The 27,258-nt window shown below is 46.4% G+C and overlaps 1 protein-coding gene across 4 annotated transcripts in view; it reads right to left on the bottom strand.

Annotated features, from left to right (window-relative positions):
• LOC137379949 (E3 ubiquitin-protein ligase RNF123) overlaps nucleotides 1–27,258 on the bottom strand; it is a 536,536-nt gene that overhangs the window by 73,013 nt on the left and 436,265 nt on the right. For all 4 annotated transcript variants that reach the window (XM_068051365.1, XM_068051363.1, XM_068051364.1 and 1 more), the window contains one exon: nucleotides 16,881–17,023. In XM_068051365.1, coding sequence (XP_067907466.1) covers nucleotides 16,881–17,023 — 143 coding nt within the window. The remainder of the gene's footprint in view (nucleotides 1–16,880; nucleotides 17,024–27,258) is intronic.

Below are 27,258 nucleotides of genomic sequence, written 5' to 3'. Positions count from 1 at the left end.
GAACCGGAAGCTGGACGGCAGCAAGGACTCCTGGGTAGGTATTTTCTTTAAAGGTGCGGAGCAGAGTTAACCCGAGACACTACACATGTAGTGTCTCCCACCCATCCTCCTCCTCTAACCTAATAATAAGACCCTTTTTACCCTCCTCCTCTAGCCAAAAAGGACTGAACAGGTAAGCTATTTCACTGTTTTTGTTAATATCTATATTTGTACTTAATTAAGGGGTAATTGAGTAAAAGAAATGGCAGCCAGGGGAGTGCAGTGCTCCTCCTGCAGTATGTTCGAGGTGAGGGGAACCTCCGGTGACCCTGCCGACTTCACCTGCTGGAAGTGCATCCGTCTCCAGCTCCTATCAGACCGTGTTAGGGAACTGGAGCTGGAGCTGGATGAACTGAGGATCATTCGGGAAGCTGAGGGGGTGATAGATAGAAGCTACAGGGATGTCGTTACTCCACAAAACAAAGGCAGCTGGGTAACAGTTAGAGGTGGGAAGAGGTCAGTGCAGGGATCTCCTGTGGTCGTTCCCCTCAGCAACAAGTATACAGTTTTAGATACTGTTGGGGGGGACGGCCTATCGGGGGCAGGCTGCAGTGAACGGGCCTCTGGCGCGGGGTCCTGCACTGTGGCTCAGAAGGGAAGGAGGGAGAATGGGAGAGCACTAGTCATCGGGGACTCGATGGTGAGGAGTACCGACAGGCGGTTCTGTGGGCGCAAGCGAGACGCACGGATGGTTTGTTGCCTACCTGGTGCCAGGGTCCGTGATGTTTGTGATCGCGTCTTCAGGATCCTTAAAGGGGAGGGGGAGCAGCCAGAGGTCGTGGTGCACATTGGCACCAACGACGTAGGAAGGAAGGGTGGCACAGATGTTAGAAGTGAGTTTAGGGAGTTAGGCTGGAAGCTGAAAGCTCGGACGGACAGAGTTGTTATCTCTGGTTTGTTGCCGGCGCCACGTGATAGTGAGGCTAGGAATAGGGAGAGAGCACAGCTGAACACGTGGCTGCAGGAATGGTGTAGGAGAGAGGGCTTCCAGTTCTTGGATAATTGGACTGCATTCTGGGGAAGATGGGACCTGTTCAAACAGGACGGGCTGCATCTGAACCAGAGGGGCACCAATATCCTGGGAGGGAGGTTTGCTAGTACTGTTCGGGAGGGTTTAAACTAGTTTGGGAGGGGGATGGGAACCGGACTTGTAGTCCAGGGACCAGTGGGTCCACTCAGAAAGACAAAGAGTGTAGTGAGGTATTGGGGAAGGTAGCACTGTCGCAGAGGACAGATGGGCACGGAGAAGGGTTAAAGTGCGTATACTTCAACGCAAGAAGCATCAGGAATAAGGTGAGTGAATTGAAGGCGTGGATGGGCACTTGGGACTACGATGTTGTGGCCATCACTGAAACGTGGATAGGTGAGGGGGAGGAATGGTTCTTGGAGGTACCTGGTTATAGATGTTTTCATAAGATTAGGAATGGTGGTAAAAGAGGTGGGGGGGTGGCATTGTTAGTTAGAAATAGTGTAACAACTGCTGAAAGAATTTTCGAGGAGGATCTGCCGACTGAGGCACTGTGGGTTGAGGTCAGGAACAGGAAAGGAGCAGTCACCTTGATGGGAGTTTTCTATCGGCCCCCCAATAGCAGCAGGGAGGTGGAAGAGCAGATTGGGAAACAGATTTTGGAAAGGAGCAGAAGTCACAGGGTAGTAATTATGGGGGATTTCAACTTCCCAAATATTGATTGGCAACTCTTTAGATCGAATAGTTTGGATGGGGTAGTGTTTGTGCAGTATGTCCAGGAAGCTTTTCTGACTCAGTATGTAGACTGCCCGACCAGAGGGGAGGCAATATTGGATTTGGTACTAGGTAATGAACCAGGGCAAGTGATAGAGCTGTTGGTGGGCGAGCACTTTGGAGATAGTGATCACAATTCTGTAGCATTCACTGTGGTAATGGAGAGGGATAGGTATGTGCAACAGGGCAAGGTTTACAATTGGGGGAAGGGTAGATATGATGCTGTCAGGCAGGAACTGAGGAGCATAAGTTGGGAGCATATGCTGGCAGGGAAGGGCACGGTCGAAATGTGGAACTTTTTCAAGGAGCAGATAGTAGGGGCCATTGATAAGCATGTCCCTGTCAGACAGGGAAGGGATGGTCATGTGAGGGAACCGTGGTTGACAAGAGAGGTTGAGAGTCTTGTTAGGAAGAAGAAGGATGCGTATATAAGGTTGAGGAAAAAGGGCACAGGCATAGCTCTGGAGGGATACAAGATGGCCAGGAAGGATCTGAAGAAAGGGATTAGGAGAGCTAAGAGAGGGCATGAAAAATGCTTGGCGGGTAGGATAAAAGAAAACCCCAAGGCCTTTTACGCGTATGTCAGAAATATGAGGATGACTAGGGGGACCGTAGGTCCGGTCAAGGACAATAGCGGGAGACTGTGTGTTGAGCCGGAAGAGATAAGTGAGGTTTTGAATGAGTACTTCTCTTCGGTATTTACGAATGAGAAGGGGTGTATTACTGAAGAGGACGGTGTGAAACAGACTGGTAAGCTCGAGGAAGTGCTCGTTAGGAGGGAAGATGTGTTGGGGTTTTTGAATAACTTGAAGATAGACAAGTCTCCCGGGCCTGACGGGGTATATCCAAGGATGTTATGGGAAGCAAGGGATGAAATTGCAGAGCCGCTGGCAATGATCTTTTCATCTTCTCTGTTGACGGGGGTGGTACCAGGTGATTGGAGGGTGGCAAATGTTGTGCCCCTGTTCAAGAAAGGGAATAGGAACAACCCTGGGAATTACAGGCCAGTTAGTCTTACTTCGGTGGTAGGCAAGTTGATGGAAAAGGTGCTGAGGGATAGGATTTCTGAGCATCTGGAAAGACACTGCTTGATTCGGGACAGTCAGCACGGTTTTGTGAGGGGTAGGTCTTGCCTCACAAGCCTGATTGAATTCTTTGAGCAGGTGACCAAGCAAGTGGATGAGGGTAAACCAGTGGATGTGGTGTACATGGATTTTAGTAAGGCATTTGATAAGGTCCCCCATGGTAGACTTATGGAGAAAGTCAGGAGGCATGGGATAGTGGGGAATGTGGCCAGTTGGATTAAGAATTGGCTAACTGATAGAAGGCAGAGAGTGGTCTTAGATGGTAAATACTCAGCCTGGAGCCCAGTTACCAGTGGCGTGCCACAGGGATCAGTTCTGGGTCCTCTCCTGTTTGTGATTTTTATTAACGACTTGGATGAGGAAGTCGAAGGGTGGGTCAGTAAATTTGCAGATGATACAAAGGTTGGTGGAGTTGTGGATACCGAGGAGGGCTATTGTCGTCTGCAAAGGGACTTGGATAGGTTGCAGTGCTGGGCTGAAAAGTGGCAGATGGAGTTTAACCCTGAAAAGTGTGAGGTCGTCCATTTTGGAAGGACAAACACGAATGCAAAATACTGGGTTAACGGTAGGGTTCTTGGGCATGTGGAGGAGCAGAGAGACCTTGGGGTCTATGTGCATAGATCGTTGAAAGTTGCAACTCAAGTGGATAGGGCTGTGAAGAAGGCATATGGGGTGTTAGCGTTCATTAGCAGAGGGATTGAATTTAAGAGCCGTGAGGTGATGATGCAGCTGTACAGGACCTTGGTAAGGCCTCATTTGGAGTACTGTGTGCAGTTCTGGTCGCCTCATTTTAGGAAGGATGTGGAAGCCTTGGAGAGGGTGCAGAGGAGATTTACCAGGATGTTGCCTGGAATGGAGAATAAGTCTTACGAGGAAAGGCTGAACATTCTAGGCCTCTTCTCATTAGAACGGAGAAGGATGAGGGGTGACATGATAGAGGTTTATAAGATGATCAGGGGAATAGATAGGGTAGACAGTCAGAAACTTTTTCCCCGGGTGGAGCAAAGCGTTACAAGGGGTCATAAATTTAAGGTGAAGGGTGGGAGATATAAGGGGGATGTCAGGGGAAGGTTCTTTACCCAGAGAGTGGTCGGGGCATGGAATGCCTTGCCTGGGGAAGTTGTTGAGTCAGAAACTTTAGGGACTTTCAAACGGCTTTTAGATAGGTATATGGATAAAGGAGAATGATGGGGTATAGATTAAATTGTCCTTGACAGAGGACAAAGGATCGGCACAACATCGTGGGCCGAAGGGCCTGTTCTGTGCTGTATTTTTCTATGTTCTATGTTCTATGGCTACTTCACACCTTCTTTGTTTCAGAAGGAGACATTCAATTCTGGAATGTTTCAGGATGGGTGCAGGATGGGTTCAATTGATACCTCTTAGCTTTGAAGATTTGTCCTTTGTCTTTGGCAGACAGCTTGAATACACAAAAGGCCAATCCCCTTTTCGTCGTGGTCATTTTGGACCATTGTTCACTTTTTAAAATAAAGGACATTTTTTTAAAGACAATGCCAGTTGTTCATAAGTCTTCAGTTAGTCCATGATTGTTGTATCATCTTCCTTCCGGTGTGCATGACATCTGGAAAATGGCACCTCTCTCTCACTACTGCACAGGGAGTGTCAGCCTAGATTATGTGCTTGAACCTCTGGAGCTTCTGACTCGAGTTGAGTGTGCCACTACTGAGCCACGCCTGATACTCCTCACTTAAATGCTGAAACTATATTCAAGCTCTTAGATGATCATTGCTTAATTTCCAGTACACGTGTATCACAAGCAACCCTTGGATTGAGAGTGTGCCTTAGCACAGTGCACCCTCAAAGGGATAAAATTTTCTTTGAAAGTCGGTTCAGTGGTTTATTCATGAGGGAATGAGCTGTGCTAAGTCTTGTCAAATTACTTCAGTCCCTCACATGCTCCCTTTGTTTTAGCATTGTTAAAAAACCTCCCTCTCTCTGTGACATAGTCCAACCTTATAATGCTCCTCAATTAATGCTGCGGACTGGACCTTTACTATAACCTTGTTGTTCGATGCAGCGTCAGGCAGTATAACAGATGCTCATCTCTCAAACAACATATGGTAGTGACAGTTGATTGCAATAAGTGCCAACTGGGTTTGATTAACTTAGTATATAGATTTTCTGATAACAGATGACTAAAACAAATGTGCTAATCATCTCCACTTTCAATGTAACATTTAAGTAGTTTGATTTGTGATGTTAGCTTATCAATCAAGCAACCATCCCAGAGCTCACCGTGATTCTGAGATGCTGGTCGTGCAGATTTTCACCATGAGGCTGATATAAGGGAAGAAAGTAGGAACTTATATAAATATAAGCACCTTTCTTGATGTCAGGATGTTCCAAAGCACTTTACAGCCAATGAGGTATTGCTTGAAGTCTGGTCACTGTTGTAATGTAGGGAATCCTGAAGTCAGCCCATTCGTACAGCTTTCCCTTCACAATGACTTTGGTATCAAAACAAATCCCAATATTCGCTCCTCCTCCTGGGTCTTGCTGGAGTACAGTTATCCTCTCGCTCTAGTGGCAATGCTACATGGGGTAGCATCAACAGTGAGTGGCAGCCTATTCAACTGCAGGTTGCACCATTCAGTACTCCACTGAAAAATATTTGCAAGCACACATTCCAGTATGTTTGGGAGCCTAGCTGATTATTTTATCCTCTTTTCCCATCATCCCAGTCCAGGGACACTGAGGCCCAACTGACATATTGCCTGCTTCCACCCGAGCTGAGATCAGCAAATTCAGTTTAACCAGGGAATCAAAGTTGGAATGTTCCTGGTCTCAGTTAAACACCGGGCAGTCCGTTTCCCAGCTGACCTAGGGGAGAGAGACCATTGAGGTCCCTTCAGTAATCCAGTTATTTGTGTGAAATCTCCTCCAATCTCATTAAGAAGAAACTGCACCTGAAAAGTAAAGGACAGATGTAATGGAATAGGTGAGCGGACGAGAGAGGAGAACACGAATGGATGACCCACTACTCCTCGTGTTCTGCTGGTTACAGGATGGGAGAGAGAGACTGAAGGGTGTGTGCTGAGATGTAGCCTGAAGCTCATCCAGCAATTACAAGATCATGTGTGATATAATACTAGATTTGACAAAAGTCTTTTCAGGTGCTATCTGCTCATTGCCAACTACTCCTGCAGACACTAGTCCACCCACACAGATACACCATGCAGAAGCTATCTGTGACTTCTCAAGCAAATATATTACAGACCAATGGGATGAAATGGGTTACAGCAGGTGGATGATACACCCTGCCAGGTTACTACCAAGTTGGAAACTACCTATTGTGTAGTCTCAAGCCTATTCACAGTGAGTCAGACTGCATTGTTGCATGCTTTTAGGTTAAGTAGCAAATTTATAGGCCAAATGGCCTCTTTCTGTGCCGTAAACTTTCTATGATCGACATCAGTTATATTAGCATAGCGGTTATAGTACCAAACTGTGAAGCCGGAGATTAAGAGTTCAAATCCCACCATGGCAAATTGAATTCAATATCACTTGACCACAAAATCTGCTGGATTCGCCTTAAAAGAACCCAACTGGATCTCTTGGGGCCTATCAGGAATAGCCTGGACATAATATCAACTCAATCATTAGTTCAGATCAGGTCATCGACTTGAAATGTTAGCTCTGTTTTTCTCTCTGCAGATGCTGCTAGACCTGCTGAGTATCTTCTGTTTTTACATCATATTAGTCTTCCTCACTCTGCAAGTTGGGAAAATGCCACACAGATTAGTCAAGGAACAGCCTCACATAGTCATTCTCAGAGTGATACCGGTCACCGAGCACCCGTGACTCCTCCATCTCCAGCCCTGGGTTTGGACTGTCCGGTTGGTGGAAGAGTGCTAAACAGTGGGGTATTGAACACCTGTCTCAATTCACAAATCAATACTCCTTCATGTTGGAGGAAACACAGAGGAAGGATTGGGGAAGACTACAACAGTGTTACCACTGTTGGCCAATTCCGCTAGTGTTTTCACTCTAAGACACTACAAATCTCTTTACAACAAAGATCTAGCAGTCCAAAATGGGACATCCATCAGGCACTATGGGCCATCAGCAGTAGATTTGTATGCTTTCCCTCACTCCTCCATCATCAGCCATGGTTTATTGGGGAGTGCCAGAAGCAGCGCCAGGCATAACTTAGACTGAGGGACAATACTGGCAAATCTGCAATGCAGTGCGCTGTGAATTGCAGCAGGCAACAGGCAGAGGTAAGTGGTCCCACAACGGTGGATCAGCAGACAAAGCTGTAGTCCGATCACATTCAGTCACAAATGGCAGTAGAAAATAAACCAACTGATGGGACAAGGAGGCTTCATGAACACCCACATCCTTAACCATGATAGAGCCCAGTATGAGTGCAAGAAATGAGTCTGAAGTGTTTGTAAGCATCTTCAGCCAAAAGTGCTGAGTGGATGATCCCACTTTAGTCTCTTTCGAAGGACCCTGCATCATAGAAACCACCAACCAACCAATTCAGTTGACTATGTGTGACATTAAGAAGCAGTGTGTTCTGGGCACAGAGAAGGCAACATTATAACTGCACTGCTGAAGACTTTCACACCACAACTCAGTACTCACCTAGCTAAGCTGTTCCAGTGCAGCTATGACAGTGACACCTACTTGACAATGTGGAAAATTGCCCAGGTATGTCCACCATTTTCCAATCAGCAGCAAAATGATGGAAAGAGTCATCAATAGTACTATCAAGCAACATCTATTCATTAATAACCTGCTCACTTGGTCTATCCTTGATCCAGGTATGGATACCTGAGCTGAGTATCAGATGAGAGGAGAAAGTTGCTGCCCTTTACGGTAAGGAGGCATTAAACTAAGTTGTTTTTTATTCATTTGTTCGTGGGAAGTGGGCATCACTGGCTAGGCCAGCATTTATTGCACATCCCTGATTGCCCTCGAGAAGGTGGTGGTGAGCTGCCTTCTTGAACTGCTGCAGTCCTTGGCGTGTGGGTATACCAACAGTGCTGTTAGTAAAAGGAGTTCCAGAATTTTGACATAGCGACAGTGAAAGAATGGCGATATAGTTCCAAGTCAGGATGGTGTGTGGCTTGGAAGGGAACTTGCAGATGATGGTGTTCCCATGCATCGGCTGCCCTTGTCCTTCTAGGTGGTTGAGGTCGTGGGTTTGGAAGGTGCTGTCGAAGGATACAGAGCTGGCAAGATGGATACAGAATTGGCTCGGTCACAGAAGACAGAGGGTAGCAGTGGAAGGGTGTTTTTCTGAATGGAGGGCTGTGACTAGTGGTGTTCCGCAGGGATCAGTGCTGGGTCCTTTTCTGTTTGTAGTATATATAAATTATTTGGAGGAAAACGCAGCTGGTCTGATTAGTAAGTTTGCGGATGACACAAAGGTTGGTGGAGTTGCAGATAGTGATGACGATTGTCAGAGGATACAGCAGGATATAGATCGGTTGAAGACTTGGGTGGAGAAACGGCAGATGGAGTTTAATCCGGACCAATGTGAGGTAATGCATTTTGGAAGGTCTAATGCAGGTGGGAGGTATACAGTAAATGGTAAAACCCTTAGGAGTACTGACAGGCAGAGAGATCTGGGCGTACGGGTCCACAGGTCACTGAAAGTGGCAATGCAGGTTGATAAGGTAGTCAAGAAGGCATAAGGCATGCTTGCCTTCATTGGTCAGGGCATAGAGTATAAAAATTGGCAAGTCATGCTGCAGCTGTACAGAACCTTAGTTAGGCCACACTTAGAATATTGCATACAATTCTGGTTGCCACACTACCAGAAGGACGTGGAGGCTTTGGAGAGGGTACAGAAGAGGTTTACCAGGATGTTGCCTGGTCTGGAGGGCATTAGCTATGAGGAGAGGTTGGATAAACTCGGATTGTTTTCACTGGAACGACGGAGGTGGAGGGGCGACATGATAGAGGTTCACAAAGTTATGAGCGGCATGGGCAGAGTGGATAGTCAGAAGCTTTTTCCCAGGGTGGAAGAGTCAGTTACTAGGGGACATAGGTTTAAGGTGCGAGGGGCAAAGTTTAGAGGGGATGTGCGAGGCAAGTTCTTTACACAGAGGGTGGTGAGTGCCTGGAACTTGCTGCCGGGGGAAGGTGGTGGAAGCAGGTACGATAGCGGCGTTTAAGAGGCATCTTGACAAATACATGAATAGGAAGGGAATAGAGGGATACGGTCCCCGGAAGTGCAGAAGGTTTTAGTTTAGGCAGGCATCAGGATCGGCGCAGGCTTGGAGGGCCGAATGGCCTGTTCCTGTGCTGTACTGTTCTTTGTAAGGAGCCATGATGGGTTGCTGCAGTGCATCATGTGGATGGTACACACTGCTGCCACTGTGCATCAGTGGTGAAGGCAGTGAATATTGAAAGTGCTGGATAAGGGTGCCAATCAAGCGGGCTGCTTTGTCCTGGATGATGTTGAGCTTCTCGAGTGTTGTTGGAGCTGCACCCATCCAAACAAGTGGAGAGTATTCCATCACACAATTGACTTTTGTCTTCTACATGGTGGACAAGCATTGGGGAGACAGGAGGTGAGTTACTTGCAGCAGAATTCCCAGCCTCTGACCTGCTCTTGTAGCCACAGCATTTATGTGGCTACTCCAGCTCAGTTTCTGGTCAATGGTGACCCCCAGGATGTTGATAGTGAGGGATTCAGTGATGGTAATGCCACTGAACATCAAGGAGAGATGTTTAGATTTACTTTTGTTTGAGATGGTCATTGCCTGACACGAATGTTAACTTGCCACTCATCGGCCGCATCTGGACATGGGCTGCTTTAGTATCTGAGGAGTCATGAATGGTGCTGAACATTGTGCAATCAGCGAACATCCCCACCTTATGATGGAGGGAAAGTCATTGATGAAGCAGCTGAAGATGGTTGGGCCGATGACACTGCCCTATGGAGCTCCTGCAGTGGTGTACTGGGACTGAGATGATTGACCTCCAACAACCACAATCATCTTACTTTGTGTTAGGTATGGCTCCAACCATGGAGAGTTTTCCCCCTGATTCCCATTGACCTCAGCTTTGCTAGGGCTCCTTGATGCCATACTCGGTCAAATACTGCCTTGATGTCAAGGGCAGCCACTCTCCTCTCATCTCTGGAGTTCAGCTCTTTTGTCCATGTTTGGTCCAAGTCTGTAATGAGGTCAGAAGCTGAGTGGCGCTGGCGCAATCCAAACTGACCGTCACTGAGCAGGTTATTGCTGGGCAAGTGCCACCTGATAGCACTGTTGATGAGCCCTTCCATCACTTGACTGATGATTGAGAGTAGACTGATAGGGCAATAATTGACAGGGTTGGATTTATCCTGCTTTTTGTGCACAGGACATGCCTGGGCAATTTTCCACATTGCAGGGTAGTTGCCAGTGGTGTAGCTGTACTGGAACAGTTTGGCGAGGGGTGCAGCGAGTTCTGGAGCACAAGTCGTCAGTACTATTGCTGGAATGTTGTCAGGGCCCATAGCCTTTGCAGTATCCAGTGCCTTCAGCCATTTCATGTCATGTGGAATGAATCGGATTGGCTGAAGACAGACATCTGTAATGCTGGGGACTTAGGAAGAGGCCGAGATGGATCATCCACTTGGCACTTCTGGCTGAAGATGGATGCAAATGCTTCAGCCTTTTCTATTGCACTGATGTGCTGGGCTCCCCCATTGTTGAGGAAGGGGATATTTGTGCAGCCTCCTCCTCTTGTTAGTTGTTTAATTGTCCACCACCATTCATGACTGGATGTGGCAGGACTGCAGAGCTTAGATCTGATCCGTTGGTTGTGGGATTGCTGAGCCTTGTCTATGTCCTGAGGTATGCCTGGTGCTGCTCCTGCCACTCTTCATCGAACCAGGGTTGGTCCCCCGGTCTGATGGTAATGGTAGAGTGGGGGATATACTGGGCCATGAGGTTACAGATTGTGGTTGAATACAATTCTGCTGCTGATGATGGCCCACAACGCCTTATGGATGTCCAGTTTTGAGTTGCTAGATCTGGCACCATGAACCCGAAGTAAGAGGCGTTCAAAAGGCCTTTGATAAGGTCTTACTCAGGAGTAATGTGGAATCAGGTGACAAGTTGCAGAAAAGGTAGCAAACTGGCCAAAAGAGAGTAATGATTAAATGTAGTCACTCAAACAGGCCAAAAGTGGTAAGTGGTGTTCCAGAAGATCGGTGCTCAGACCGCTGCTTTTCACTATTTGGACTTGGCAATCAGAAATACAAAATCAAAATCTGCATATAACACCAAACTAGTGGATATAGTTATCCAAGCGCTGCGCAAACGACTACTGGCAACACCTATGCAGTCATATTCAGCTGGCCTCAGACACTGGAAACATCAGAGGAATGTATGATGGTATTAAGAGAGCTCTTGGGCCAACCATCAAGAAGATCACCCCCCTCAAATCTAAATCAGGGGACATAATCACTGACCAACGCAAACAAATGGACCGCTGGGTTGAGCACTACCTAGAACTGTACTCCAGGGAGAATGTTGTCACTGAGACTGCCCTCAATGCAGCCCAGTCTCTACCAGTCATGGATGAGCTGGACGTACAGCCAACCAAATCGGAACTCAGTGATGCCATTGATTCTCTAGCCAGCGGAAAAGCCCCTGGGAAGGACAGCATTACCCCTGAAATAATCAAGAGTGCCAAGCCTGCTATACTCTCAGCACTACATGAACTGCTATGCCTGTGCTGGGACGAGGGAGCAGTACCCCAGAACATGCGCGATGCCAATATCATCACCCTCTATAAAAACAAAGGTGACCGCGGTGACTGCAACAACTACCGTGGAATCTCCCTGCTCAGCATAGTGGGGAAGTCTTTGCTCGAGTCGCTCTAAACAGGCTGCAGAAGCTGGCCGAGCGCGTCTACCCTGAGGCACAATGTGGCTTTCGTGCAGAGAGATCGACCGTTGACATGTTGTTCTCCCTTCATCTGATACAGGAGAAATGCCGTGAACAACAGATGCCCCTCTACATTACTTTCATTGATCTCACCAAAGCCTTTGACCTCGTCAGCAGACATGGTCTCTTCAGACTACTAGAAAAGATTGGATACCCACCAAAGCTACTATGTATCATCACCTCATTCCATGACAATATGAAAGGCACAATTCAACATGGTGGCTCCTCATCAGAGCCCTTTCCTATCCTGAGTGGTGTGAAACAGGGCTGTGTTCTCGCACCCACACTTTTTGGGATTTTCTTCTCCCTGCTGCTTTCACATGCGTTCAAGTCCTCTGAAGAAGGAATTTTCCTCCACACAAGATCAGGGGGCAGGTTGTTCAACCTTGCCCGTCTAAGAGCGAAGTCCAAAGTACGGAAAGTCCTCATCAGGGAACTCCTCTTTGCTGACGATGCTGCTTTAACATCTCACACTGAAGAGTGCCTGCAGAGTCTCATCGACAGGTTTGCGGCTGCCTGCAATGAATTTGGCCTAACCATCAGCCTCAAGAAAACAAACATCATGGGGCAGGACGTCAGAAATGCTCTATCCATCAATATTGGCGACCATGCTCTGGAAGTGGTTCAAGAGTTCACCTACCTAGGCTTAACTATCACCAGTAACCTGTCTCCAGATGCAGAAATCAACACGCGCATGGGAAAGGCTTCCACTGCTATGTCCAGACTGGCCAAGAGAGTGTGGGAAAATGGCGCACTGACACGGAACACAAAAGTCCGAGTGTATCAGGCCTGTGTCCTCAGTACCTTGCTCTATGGCAGCGAGGCCTGGACAACGTATGTCAGCCAAGAGCGACGTCTCAATTCATTCCATCTTCGCTGCCTCCGGAGAATACTTGGCATCAGGTGGCAGGACCGTATCTCCAACACAGAAGTCCTCGAGGCAGCCAACATCCCCAGCTTATACACACTACTGAGTCAGCGGCGCTTGAGATGGCTTGGCCATGTGAGCCGCATGGAAGATGGCAGGATCCCCAAAGACACATTGTACAGCGAGCTCACCACTGGTATCAGACCCACCGGCCATCCATGTCTCCGCTTTAAAGACGTCTGCAAACGCGACATGAAATCCTGTGGCACTGATCACAAGTCGTGGGAGTCAGTTGCTAGCGTCCGCCAGAGCTGGCGGGCAGCCATAAAGGCGGGGCTAAAGAGTCGAAGAGACTTAGTAGTTGGCAGGAAAAAAGAGAGGCGCAAGGGGAGAGCCAACTGTGTAACAGCCCCGACAAACAAATTTCTCTGCAGCACCTGTGGAAGAGCCTATCACTCTAGAATTGGCCTTTATAGCCACTCCAGGCGCTGCTTCACAAACCACTGACCACCTCCAGGCGCTTATCCATTGTCTCTTGAGATAAGGAGGCCAAAGAAGGAGAAGAAGTGGTGGATATAATTAATACTGAGAAAAACTGCGACAAGATACAAGACGGCATGCAGTATGGCAAATGAATTTCAATATAACTCAATGTGAGGTGGCCCATTTTGGTGGAAGGAATTAGGAGGCCATCTATCCCTTGGAAAATAAGAGTCTAACTTTGCTACAGGTATAAAGTGATCTGGGGTACAGATACACAATTCATTAAAAATAACAACATAGGTTAACAAAACCATAAAAGTGAAAAGGACAGGGTTCATTTCTAGAGGAATAGAATTCAAAAGCAGAGAAGTTATGTTAAAATAAGATAGAACCTTGGTTGGGCCACACTGTGCAAAGTCCTGATCTCCAAATTACAAAAAGGTAACTGGAGAAAATGCAAAAAAAGATTACACGGTTGATACCAGAACTATCAGGGATACTGAACAGGCTGGGGCTCTTTGCTCTACAAGGAAGATCGAGAGGTGATCTGATAGAGGTTTTTAAATTAAATGTTTTGATAGGGTAAACAGAGAGAAGATGGTTCAACTTGTAGGGAAGTCCAAAACTAGGGGCGATAAACCCAATAAGGAATTCAGGAGAGTGGTGAGAATATAGAAATTGCTATCACATGGACAGGCTGAAGTGAAATACAGTTAAGGGGAAGCTAGATACCAGCATGAGAAGAAAGGAACAGAAGGTTATGTCGATAGGGTGAAATAAAGTGGGAGGCGGTTTGTGTGGAACATAAACACATACCAGTGGGCCAAATGTCCTGTTTCTATGGAAAGAGAAGCAGAGTTAACGTTTCGAGTCAGTGACCCTTCTTTGGAACTGGAATGTTCCGAAGAAGGGTCACTGACCCGAAACGTTAACTCTGCTTCTCTTTCCACAGATGCTGCCAGACCTGCTGAGTGAATCCAGCATTTCTTGTTTTTGTTTCAGATTTCCAGCATCTGCAGTATTTTGCTTTTATTGTCCTGTTTCTATGCTGTACATTTTATGCAAGACTGAGGCCAAAGGTAAAGTCCTCTATTGGCAGGTATGCTATGTGACATACAAGAAAGTGTTTGCGGTTGTTGTAGACCAAATATTGTACATCCAGGAAACAACTACAGGAATATCTCTCAGCAGTAACCTCAGCACAACCATCTTCAGTTGCTTCATCAATGACCTTCTGTCCCATGAATGGGGCTGGTTGTTGATGATTCTACAGCATTCGGGTCCACTGACAACTCCTGATAATGAAACAATTCATACCAGAATACATTTTGACAACATCCAGGCTTGGCCAATAAGTGGCAGGTAACATTCACGGCATTTAAGTGCCAGGAAACATCCATCTCCCACAGACTTTCAATAGCATTACTATTGCCAAGTCCACCATAACAACATCCTGGAAGCTGATAACGGTCACTATGTCAACCTGGCTGATCCTAATAGCCAGTGAGAGGCTCGGTTCTCTGACTCACCTCCTGACCCCTCAAAGAGTTTCCACTATAAAGAAGGAGGTTGAGGAAGTACTTACCTACTATTCATCTGGATGGGGCAGATGCAACACTTAAGAAGCTCATCAACACCATCCAGGACAGAGCAGACTGTTTAATTGGTGCTCCTGCCACCAAACTGAATATCCAGCACCAATTCACTGTGAGTGCATTGTGTATTTTCTATAGGTATACACATCACCAACTCAACAAATTTATTTCAACAAGATATGCCAGCTCTGCGACCCCTACCACCGTAAACGAGCAGCAATATCATGGGGCCACTATCACTCCTAGTTACTCTCCAAGTCACAAAGCACTCTAACCTGGACATAGATTTCTGTTCCTCATCGTCACTGGGTCAATAACTTCCATACCAACCACCCATGCAGGGGTGAGAAAAGATTCCAGAAGCTCAAGTTTTAGTCTACAGATCAGGTTAATGGGGGACCTCATCAGAATATACCAAAGCTCAGAACTGTTTTTCTCAAACCAAATCTTTACAATCTTTTGATGTGTTTTGCATGTGCACATCATTGTACTCAGAAACCTGCATCACCACAGTGACCTATACATTCTGGGAGATCCTGCTTCTGGCTAAAAAGCAGTCTATTAAGAATCAGATACAGACACAGTGGCCAATGATAGCTGCCATGCCATGTTGTTTGGTAGGAGCACCCTGTATCCAATTTAACCAGGAGATACAGATCCTGAAACAATGTTCACCTGGAAAGCATTTGTAAAACAAACTCTATTTGGTTTTGCCTTTCAGGTTAAAGACATCAGGTGTGAGTTGTAGCCCAGTGGTAGTACTCTCATCTCTGAGTCAGAAGGTCATGAGTTTAAGCCTAACTCTAGAGACTTGACCACATAATCCAGGCTAATATTTCTGTGCAGTACAGAGGGAGTGTTGCACTGTCAGAGGTGCCATCTTTTGGATGAAACATTAAACTGAGGCTCCATCTGCTCTCTCAAGTGCACAGTGGCGCAGTGGTTAGCACCGCAGCCTCACAGCTCCAGCGACCCAGGTTCAATTCTGGGTACCGCCTGTGTGGAGTTTGCAAGTTCTCCCTGTGTCTGCGTGGGTTTCCTCCGGGTGCTCCGGTTTCCTCCCACATGCCAAAGACTTGCAGGTTGATAGGTAAATTGGCCATTATAAATTGCCCCTAGTATAGGTAGGTGGTAGGGAAATATAGGGACAGGTGGGGATGTGGTAGGAATAGGGAATTAATGTAGGATTAGTATAAATGGGTGGTTGATGGTCGGCACAGACTCGGTGGGCTGAAGGGCCTGTTTCAGTGCTGTATCTCTAAAATAAAAAAAAATATATAAAAGAATCCATGGCACTATTCACTCAGTTCCCTGGGCAATATTTATCCTTCAACTAACACCTAAAACAGATAATTTGGTTATTTATTTTATGTAAAGTAATAAATGCATGTCATTCATAAAATAAAAGTCTCTCTTTAGCATCTCGTCATAGCAGCACCCTTATATATTAACATATTACAAATTTGAGATGTGTGACCAATCAGTAAGGTTGTAATAATAGAATCGTACTGGACAGGAGTCAGCCTCTGGCCCATTATCCCTGCACTAGCTCTTTCAAAGAGCTATCCAGTTAGTCTCACTCCCCTTTTTTTCCCCCATCGACTGGCAAATTTCTACATTTCAATTTTATATCCAATTTCCTTTTGAAATTTATTATTGAAGCTGCTTCCACCAAGCCTTTCACACAGTGCATTCCAGATCATAAAAGAAGGTTTACTTGCCAATTATCTTAAATCTGCACTCTCTGGTTACCGACCCCCTTGCCAGCAGAAACATTTTTTCCGGACTTACTCTATCAAAACCCATCATTTTTAACATCTCTATTAGATCTCCACTTAACCTTTTCTGCTCTAAGAAGAACGCCAGCTTCTCCAGTCCCTCCACTAGACTGAGTATTTACAGATAAGGACATAAACAAAAGGCACAGTGACCTTAACTACACACTCAGACCCCTGACCCACTACACTTCAGTATCAAATCCAGACAGTTATTCTCTCCCTCACAAAGCCAACGGAAGTCTCCCCATGCAGCATTTTAAAGTTGTTACAGTACTCGCGCAACTTATAAGTTCTCCACGAGTAGATGCGGCAAAAGTTCTGCAATGGGTGAGATCATCAGGTCCATCACAGTGCCAATGTCCACTATACTCACATGCTTGGAGGGAGAAGTGCTTCTTCTCAGTTGGTGGGGGTGTTGCTCCCAAGGCTGAGAGCTGATTTTCTCCAAGAAGATATTGTATTGATCGCAGCTGAAAGCAGGGATCAGCCAGGAGCACTGCTGTTGCTCGTTGGATCCTGAAAAGGAGTTAGATATGAAGCATTAGAGAAGACTTTGAGCTGAGATCTTGACGGGAACTGATGCAACTGATCCAGGCAAATTACTCACTCTGGTGAAGAGTTACGCAACACAATAGCTGTCAAGTAAGGGTAAGAAAGGAAATCAGGTGGAACATTTACACCTGTGCAATAAGTTACCAGGAATTGTTTAATGATCAGTATCATGAGTTCAAACAGATAGTAGAAATAGGTTCAAAGAGTAATTAAATGTACTTTGGAAGAAAGAAAAGACGAAGGGATATGATGAAGTAGTAAGCTGGACTGAGTAGAATAGATTTGTTGGGGCTAATGGCCATTTCCTGTGTCTCTGATTTGTTAGCCAGCTGTGAGAGCTAAAGTTCACACTTGGTGTTGAGTAGGTATTGAAGCAAAGAGCAACTGAGAAATATGGTCATCCTCTAACCTCCCATGCTGCTGGAACTATCCATCATTACTGGTCCAAAGTGCAGTGAGGTTACCTGCAGTCTCCCTTGGCCTTTGGTGCAATTCGGTGGATCACATCTCAAGGGAATCAAACACCTTGTATTGCACGTGGAGTAGATCCCATGTCAACATACATAACAAATTAGTAACACTTTCCTCACTTACTGAGATCCCATATCCTAACATGACCCACACTTAGAATCATAGAATGCTTATAGCACAGAAGGAAACCATTTGGCCTGTCATGTCCGTGCCAGCTCTCTGCAAAAGCAACTCACCTAGTTCCACTGCCCAGCCCTTTCCCCGTAGCCCTGTAAATCTTTTCGCTTCGGGTGCTATCCAATTCCCTTTTGAAAGCCACGATTGAATCTGCCTCTATCACACACTTAGGCAGTGCATTTCAGGTCCTAACCACTCATGTAAATAAGTGTTTCCTCATCTCACCTTTGGTTCTTTTGCTAATCATCTTAAATCGGTGCCCTCTGGTCTCAACCCTTCTGCAAATGGAAACAATTTCTCTCCATCTACTTTGTCTGGACCCCTCATAATTTTGAACACCTGTATCAAATTTCCTTTCAACCTTCTCTAAACAGAACAGCCCCAGCTTCTCCAATCCATCCACGTAACTAAAATCCCTCATCCCTGGAACCATTCTCATAAACCTTTTCTGCAGCCTTGCCAATGCCTTCACATCCTTCCTAAAGTGTGGTGTCCAGAATTGGACACAGTACTCCAGTTGAGGCTGAGGTTCATCATAACTTCCGTGCTTTTGTACTATATGCCGCTATTAAGTCCAGGGTCCCATATGCTTTTTAAACTGCTTTCTCAACCTGCCCTGCAACCTTCAATGATTTGTGTACATATACCCCCAGGTTTCTCTGTTCCTGCATTCCCTTTAGAATTGTACCTTTTAGTTTATATTGCCTCTCCTCATTCTTCATACCAAAATGTATCACTTCACACTTTTCTGTGTTAAATTTCATCTGCCATTTGTCAGCCCATTCCGCCTGCCTGTCTATGTTCTCTTGAAGTCTATCCCTATCCTACTCACAGTTCACAAAACTTCCAAGTTTTGCGTCATCTGCAGATTTTGAAATTGTGCCCTGTACACCCAAGTCTAGGTCATTAATATATATTAAGAAAAGCAGTGGTCCCAGTACTGACCCTTGGGAACTCGACAGCATACCTTCAATTAACCGAAAAACAACTGTTCACCACTACTCTGTTTTCTGTCATTCAGCCAATTTCGTATCCATGCAGCTACTTTTATTCCATGGGCTTCAACTTTGCTGGCAAGGCTATTACGTGGCACTTTATCAAAGGCCTTTTGGAAGTCCATAGAGACCACATCAACTGCATTACCTTCATCAACCCTCTATCTTATCCCATTAAAAAACTCAAGTATTTAAATAAGTATTGTGTTGGTGCCCAAATATATGTTACTGAGAAGGTTTACCACCTTGTTCAATGTTGGAAGCTACTAAAACAGGACATATTTCATCCAGTGATTTACATCTAGCACTGACTACACTACAACAACTAGATGTGGGTAAAATGAACCCCACAACTGTACAGAGGTGGGTCCTTGAGAACAAGGATATGCTGTCATTCATCCGCCTGGCATCCTGTGGGACACACATCACTGCTGGCTTTTACATGTTGCTTACTATACTCGAAGTTTAACATCCATGACCCTCTCTCATTCCCAGATTCACAAACTGGCTCTCCATCCTCTTACTCAGATCTTGCATGTTAGCAGACTCACCTGGCTGATGTAATGAGATAACTGGACTGTATTTAGTGGGCAGAGGGTTCTGAGCAGTTTACAGAGCCATGCCCCAAATCAAAACCATTTATCTGAATGGGGCTCTTAATTCCAATTGAAGCTTATTACAGCAGCTGCGACACTTTGTGTCTGCAGGGTTTCAGATCCAGGCTCTCCATCTGCTTTGAATTTATGGAACTTCAAATATGCAACAGTCACGTAATCCAGATGACATGCCGGATATCAGCTCGAATAGCCGTCAAATACCTACTCGGCTCCCTTTCAGTTGTATGAGAAAGCAGAGAGCTCTTATAGCTTGTTGCAATTCTCAACCCAAGCAGGAGAATGTACATCCCCCACCTCGGACAGTGACATTAATCAACATCCCCAATAATAAATACCTGTGATGCAGGCAATGCACAGGGTGTGCCTGGAACGGGGGTAGCACCAGAACCTGTGAGGCCTTTCCCAGTTGCTGCACATTTCAAATCCTGAAGGCCAAAGAGAGTCTGTGAGAACAGTTTGTTCCCAGAACTCCATCAACCCTTCTAAATTTTCATGGGGAGCTTGCACCAGCTGAACTCTCTGTATGGCCCAAGCCCCTACCAAAGAATGGCCTTCGCTACATTAGTGAGCAACACCACCCAACCGTATCAAACTGTGTTAGACCCTCCATGTATGTATATACAATGACAGCATGCAGTATTGCACTATGCACTATACCATGTACTGTACTGCATATAGGGTGCACTTTCTATTGTACCAATACTCAAGAAAGTACATAAATCTTTTATACCTCAGTGAAACAAATAACATTCATCTCCCAGTGAGTATGAATTAAACTTCACAGCAAGCCAAATGTACTGAGAGGGTTGAATATAAAAAAAAAACTAAGGAAATTCATTGCCACGTAAAGACTGTGCTTGCTTGGTTAGAAGAATAGAATACAAAATCTAGGGCAAACTGCACAAGGTTCAGAGATATCTGCAATAGTGTCTATTCTCACAAATAAAGAGGAAATTGTGATGGAAGGACAATCTAATTCTGGTAAAATCAATGGATATCTCTTTAAAGGAGAGCAAGGAGACACCACAGAAACATGATTCAAATCCATACAGCAGTTCCAGAATTAGAAGCCGATGGTTATTAAATAAAAGCCCAATTGATTGAAGTATAATATTGCAGGCATCTTCATCCAACACACAAGCAGGAAGCTATTCATCATTTTTGTAATAACTAAGGTACTGAAGGTCCGTGATTCCTCACAACGATGGGACTCTGGCCTGTGTCCGTGATTCCCCTCACAGTGATGGGAGACTGGCCTGTGTCCGTGATTCCCCTCACAGTGATGGGAGACAGGCCTGTGTCCGTGATTCCCCTCACAATGATGGGACTCTGACCTGTGTCCGTGATTCCCCTCACAGTGATGGGACTCTGGCCTGTGTCCGTGATTCCCCTCACAATGATGGGACTCTGGCCTGTGTCTGTGATTCCCCTCACAGTGATGGGACTCTGGCCTGTGTCTGTGATTCCCCTCACAGTGATGGGACTCTGACCTGTGTCTGTGATTCCCCTCACAGTGATGGGAGACAGGCCTGTGTCTGTGATTCCCCTCACAATGATGGGACTCTGACCTGTGTCTGTGATTCCCCTCACAATGATGGGACTCTGACCTGTGTCTGATTCCCCTCACAGTGATGGGACTCTGGCCTGTGTCCGTGATTCCCCTCACAATGATGGGACTCTGGCCTGTGTCCGTGATTCCCCTCACAATGATGGGACTCTGACCTGTGTCTGTGATTCCCCTCACAGTGATGGGAGACAGGCCTGTGTCCGTGATTCCCCTCACAATGATGGGACTCTGGCCTGTGTCTGTGATTCCCCTCACAATGATGGGAGACTGGCCTGTGTCCGTGATTCCCCTCACAGTGATGGGAGACTGGCCTGTGTCCGTGATTCCCCTCACAGTGATGGGAGACTGGCCTGTGTCCGTGATTCCCCTCACAGTGATGGGAGTCTGGCCTGTGTCTGTGATTCCCCTCACAGTGATGGGACTCTGGCCTGTGTCTGTGATTCCCCTCACACTGATGGGACTCTGGCCTGTGTCCATGATTCCTCATAGTGATGGGACTCTGGCCTGTGTCCGTGATTCCTCATAGTGATGGGACTCTGGCCTGGGTCCGTGATTCCCCTCACACTGATAGGACTCTGGCATGTGTCCGTGATTCCTCATAGTGATGGGACTCTGGCCTGTGTCTGTGATTCCTCCCACAGTGATGGGACTCTGGCCTGTGTCTGTGATTCCCCTCACAGTGATGGGACTCTAACCTGTGACTGTAATTCCCCTCACAGTGATGGGACTCTGGCCTGTGTCCGTGATTCCCCTCACAGTGATGGGACTCTAACCTGTGACTGTAATTCCCCTCACAGTGATGGGACTCTGGCCTGTGTCCGTGATTCCCCTCACAGTGATGGGACTCTGGCCTGTGTCTGTGATTCCCCTCACAGTGATGGGACTCTAACCTGTGACTGTAATTCCCCTCACAGTGATGGGACTCTGGCCTGTGTCCGTGATTCCCCTCACAGTGATGGGACTCTAACCTGTGACTGTAATTCCCCTCACAGTGATGGGACTCTGGCCTGTGTCCGTGATTCCCCTCACAGTGATGGGAGACTGGCCTGTGTCCGTGATTCCCCTCACAGTGATGGGAGACTGGCCTGTGTATGTGACTATCCTCACAGTGACCCTGGAATACCTAACATAGTGCGCTCCTGATTTCAATCATGCTGCTTATAAGCAGTAGCCAAACTAAAACTGCAAACTTGCCACAGGATGAAAGAAAAATAAAGCAACTGGACCTATTCAATAGGACTCCCTCATTTGGTGCATCTTTACAGGGAATAATTCTACCTTCTAATGACATTCCTTTATTGGAGAAAAGATAAGGAGCATAGCACCAAATCTGCTGATAGGAACAGGTGAAGGAAGGGAAGTGGGAAGCAAATGATCAAGGCGTATGTGGATAATGCTACAAAGTCCCCCATTCTGCTTGCTTAAATGTTGGTGCTCGTTGAAACACCTCGTTTTTAACCTGATGACTCATATCTATTGTGGTATGAGATATGATTTCTGCAGATTGATTTGTAAACTTTTCTATCGAGGCACACGCTGTGTGGATATTATCTCCCAAATTGGGCAGTGCCAGCTCTTCAAAAAAAAATAATGCCAGAGTGCAGAAAACTCCATGTTATTAGTGTTAATTGGCTTCCTGTGACATTGCGCTGGACTGGATGATCACAAAGTGCTGGAAAATACTCTGCAGGCCTGGCAGCAATTGTGGAAAGAGAAGCAAAGTTAACGTTTCAAGTCAGTGACCTGAAACGTTAACTTTGCTTCTCTCTCCATAGATGCTGCCAGACCTGCAGAGTATTTTCCAGCACTTTTTGATTTTATTTCAGATTTCCAGCATCTGCAGTATTTTGCTTTTATTTAAGCTGGATGATCAGCTGTTTTATAATGTCAAGCGTATAATACCATGAAATGCTGAATGTAACATTCTGGCTTGTTCCTCCACAGCACAAGATCCATTTGCTGGAAACAGACAGACAGATGCATCTGCCCATGATAGTATTGGTAGGAGTGACCACTGCACGATCCTTGTGGAGACAAAGTCCTGTTTTCACACTGTGGAAATGTTTCATTGTGTTGTGTGGCACTACCATCGTGTTAAATGCTTGATTCAAAACAGCTCAAAACTGGGGATCCATGAGGCACTGTGGGCCAACAGCAGCAGCAGAACTGTATTCAACCACAGTCTGTAATCTCAGCAGGTCTGGCAGCATCTGTGGAGAGAGAAACAGAGTTAACATTTCAGGTCTGTGACTGGCAGTTTTGATGAAAGGTCACAGACCTGAAACGTTAACTCTGTTTGTCTCTCCACAGATGCTGCCAGACCTGCTGAGTATTTCCAGCACTGGATTCAGTAAAGGCTATGGGCCCTGACAACATCCCGGTGTAGTACTGAACACTAGTACTCCAGAACTAGCTGCACCCCTAGCCAAGCTGTTCCAGTACAGCTAAAATATTGGCATCTACCCGACATTGTGGAAAAATGCCCAGTTATGTCTTGTAAACAAAAAGGACAAACCCAATCCAGCCAATTACTGTCCATCAGACTACTCTCAATCATAAGAAAAGTGATGGAAGGGGTCGTTCACAGTGCTCTCATATAGCACTTACTCAGCAATAACCTGCTCAACTATGTTCAGTTTGGGTTCTGCCAGGGCCACTCAGTTTCAGACTTCATTATAGCCTTGGCGCAAATATGGACAAAAGAGCTGAATTCCAGAGGTGAGATGAGGATGACTACCATTGACATCAAGGCAATATTTGACCTATTGAACTCAAACCTCTCCAAGTGCTTGTTGATGTTTTCCCCCCCATTATTGTTTCTAAACCCTTACCCCCACAGATGTTAAACTGACCGGCTTGTAGTTACTAGGAATGTCCTTACACGCTTTCTCGAATATAGGTGCCCATTTGAAATATGAGGTTGATGTGTGAAGTGGATTGGTCATGAGCTGGATGCAAGATACACATCAGATACTACTCTATTTTGTAATGACAGGAATGTAATGAGAATGTATTATTCTGCTGCTAAGATGGAACGCTGTTTAAACTTGCTGTCCCTTTAAGGCCCCAAAGCCCAATTGTTATAAATTCTGATATCAGTTACAGGTTAATTGCCGTTGGTAAGCAACACATGCAGAGTGGCAGATCCTTGTAAATTTTCAGCTTGAGGGCAGAAGAAATCAGGATAAAATGTTTTTTTAATGTTTTTCTTGCTTTTAATACCTTGACAATGGACAGATAGATGGATAGATATGTTAGCAGAATGCAGCATGGGACACTGTGCTTGTGGTGAATGGTATGCTTGAGTCCCAGGAGGGTAGAAACCTGATGACCTCACAGACCATGTTAAATCTACAGCCTCGAGTTTGAAAATCTATGCTGTAGATGTGATTAAATTTGTTTCATCGAATCAGCTGCTAAAACAAAATACATGGGTGAACTCTGTAATGGAGGAGGATCCAGAGACAAAAGACAGATGAGTCCATGCCCAAAGGGAGCTGTCATTGATCTGTAAGTCAGACTCTTCACTGCAGTAACTAGAAATCAATCCAATTGTGAATGTTTCGTCCTCGCTGTCTGCTGCATTCACGACCTGCCCTCCAAAATAAGGACAGAAGTGGATGATTTCACTGTGTTCAGTTCCATTCGCCACTTCTCAGATACTGAAATAGTCCGTGTCTGCACGCAGCAAGAGCTGGAAAACATTCAGGTATGGTCTGATAAGCGTTAAGTAACGTAAGAGTCATTTATCGAGTCAGAGAGTCATTTACGACACAGAAGGCGGCCATTTGGCCCATCAAGTCCATGCCGGATGCATACAGTGCCAGGCAATGACCATCTCAAACAAAACAGAACTTAACCATCTTCCCTTGGTGTTCAACAGCATTCCCACTGCTGAATCCTGCACTAACAACAAACTGGGGATTACCATTGATCAGAAACTGAACTGGAACAACCATCTAAATACTATGATTACAACAGCAGGTCAGAGGCTGGGAATTCTGTGCCAAGTAACTCACCGCCTGACTCCCCAGAACCATTCCACCATTTACAAGGTACAAGTCAGGAGTGTGATGGAATACTCTCCACTTGCCTGGATGGGTGCAGCTCCAACAACATTCATGAAACTAGACACCATTCAGGATAAATGAGTCTGCTTGATCAGCACCCCATCCAGCACCTTAAACATTCACTCCCTCCATCACTGGTGCACAGTGGCAGCAGTGTGCATCATTTACGAGATGCACTGCAGTAACTCGCCAAGGCTCCTTCGACAGCACCTTCCAAACCCACAACCTCCACCTGGATGGACAAGGGCAGCAGAAGGACAAGGGCAGCAGATTTACAGGAACACCACCACCTGCAAGTTCCCCTCCAAGCCACAACACGAAATTGACTTGGAATTCTATGACCATTCCTTCACTGTCGCTGGGTCAAAAACCTGGAACTCCCTCCCTAACAGCATTGTGGGTGTCCCTAGACCAGAAGGACTACAGCAGTTCAAGAAGGCAGCTCACCACCACCATCTCAAGAGCACTTAGGGACAGCCTGGCCTCGCCAGTCATGCTCACATCCCCTGAATGAACTAAGAAAAAAATCCTGAGGTCCATTTTGGACCAATTCGCGTCAGCTCGTAGAGTCACTATGGCACAAAAGTAGGCCATTTGGCCCACCGAGTCCATGCTGGCTCTCTTTAGAGCAATCCAGTCAGTCCCATTCCCCCTCTATCTCCCGTAGTCCTCAAGTACCCATCCAATTTCCTTTTGAAATCATTCATCGTCTCCGCTTGCATCACCCTCGTAGGCAGCTAATTCCAGGTCATTACCACTTGCTGCATAAAAAAGTTTTTTTCTTACATTCTCCCCTGCAGCTCTTGCCCAAAGCCTTCAATCTGTGTCCCCTAGTCCTTGTACCATCAGCTAATGGGAACAGCCTTTCTTTGTTTGCCTTATCCAAACCTGTCCTTGCTGCACACCAGGGAGTGGTCGGTGTACCTATCATAACCTCTGCATCACCAACTCGTTCTTTCACACTAAACCCTGTCACCAGGTTTCATGGAGGCACCCAAGATCACGTCGTTGGCACCAGCTAGACCTCATTGTCACAAGGCGAGCCGCCTTAAACAGTGTTCAAATCACACGCAGCTTCCACAGTGCGGACTGCGACACCGACCACTCCCTGGTGTGCAGCAAGGTTAGACTCAGACCAAAGACGTTGCATCATTCCAAGCAGAAGGGCCACCCGCGCATCAACACGAGCAGAATTTCTCACCCACAGCTGTTACAAAAATTTCTAAATTCACTTGTAACAGCCCTTCAAAACACTCCCACAGGGGATGCTGAGACCAAGTGGGCCCACATCAGAGACGCCATCTATGAGTCAGCTTTGACCACCTACGGCAAAAGTGCGAATAGAAATGCAGACTGGTTTCAATCTCATAATGAAGAGCTGGAACCTGTCATAGCCGCTAAGCGCATTGCACTGTTGAACTACAAGAAAGCCCCCAGCGATTTAACATCCGCAGCACTTAAAGCAGCCAGAAGTACTGCACAAAGAACAGCTAGGCGTTGCGCAAACGACTACTGGCAACACCTATGCAGTCATATTCAGCTGGCCTCAGACACCGGAAACATCAGAGGAATGTATGATGGCATGAAGAGAGCTCTTGGGCCAACCATCAAGAAGATCGCCCCCCTCAAATCTAAATCGGGGGACATAATCACTGACCAACGCATACAGATGGACCGCTGGGTTGAGCACTACCTAGAACTGTACTCCAGGGAGAATGCTGTCACTGAGACTGCCCTCAATGCAGCCCAGCCTCTACCAGTCATGGATGAGCTGGACAGACAGCCAACCAAATCGGAACTCAGTGATGCCATTGATTCTCTAGCCAGCGGAAAAGCCCCTGGGAAGGACAGCATTACCCCTGAAATAATCTCAGCACTACATGAACTGCTATGCCTGTGCTGGGACGAGGGAGCAGTACCCCAGGACATGCGCGATGCCAACATCATCACCCTCTATAAAAACAAAGGTGACCGCGGTGACTGCAACAACTACCGTGGAATCTCCCTGCTCAGCATAGTGGGGAAAGTCTTTGCTCGAGTCGCTCTGAACAGGCTCCAGAAGCTGGCCGAGCGCGTCTACCCTGAGGCACAGTGTGGCTTTCGTGCAGAGAGATCGACCATTGACATGCTGTTCTCCCTTCGTCAGATACAGGAGAAATGCCGTGAACAACAGATGCCCCTCTACATTGCTTTCATTGATCTCACCAAAGCCTTTGACCTCGTCAGCAGACGTGGTCTCTTCAGACTACTAGAAAAGATCGGAAGTCCACCAAAGCTACTAAGTATCATCACCTCATTCCAT

The sequence above is a fragment of the Heterodontus francisci genome, chromosome 19 (genome assembly GCF_036365525.1).
Source record: "Heterodontus francisci isolate sHetFra1 chromosome 19, sHetFra1.hap1, whole genome shotgun sequence".
Classification (NCBI taxonomy): Eukaryota; Metazoa; Chordata; class Chondrichthyes; order Heterodontiformes; family Heterodontidae; genus Heterodontus; species Heterodontus francisci.
This window is presented reverse-complemented; position numbering and strand designations above follow the sequence as displayed.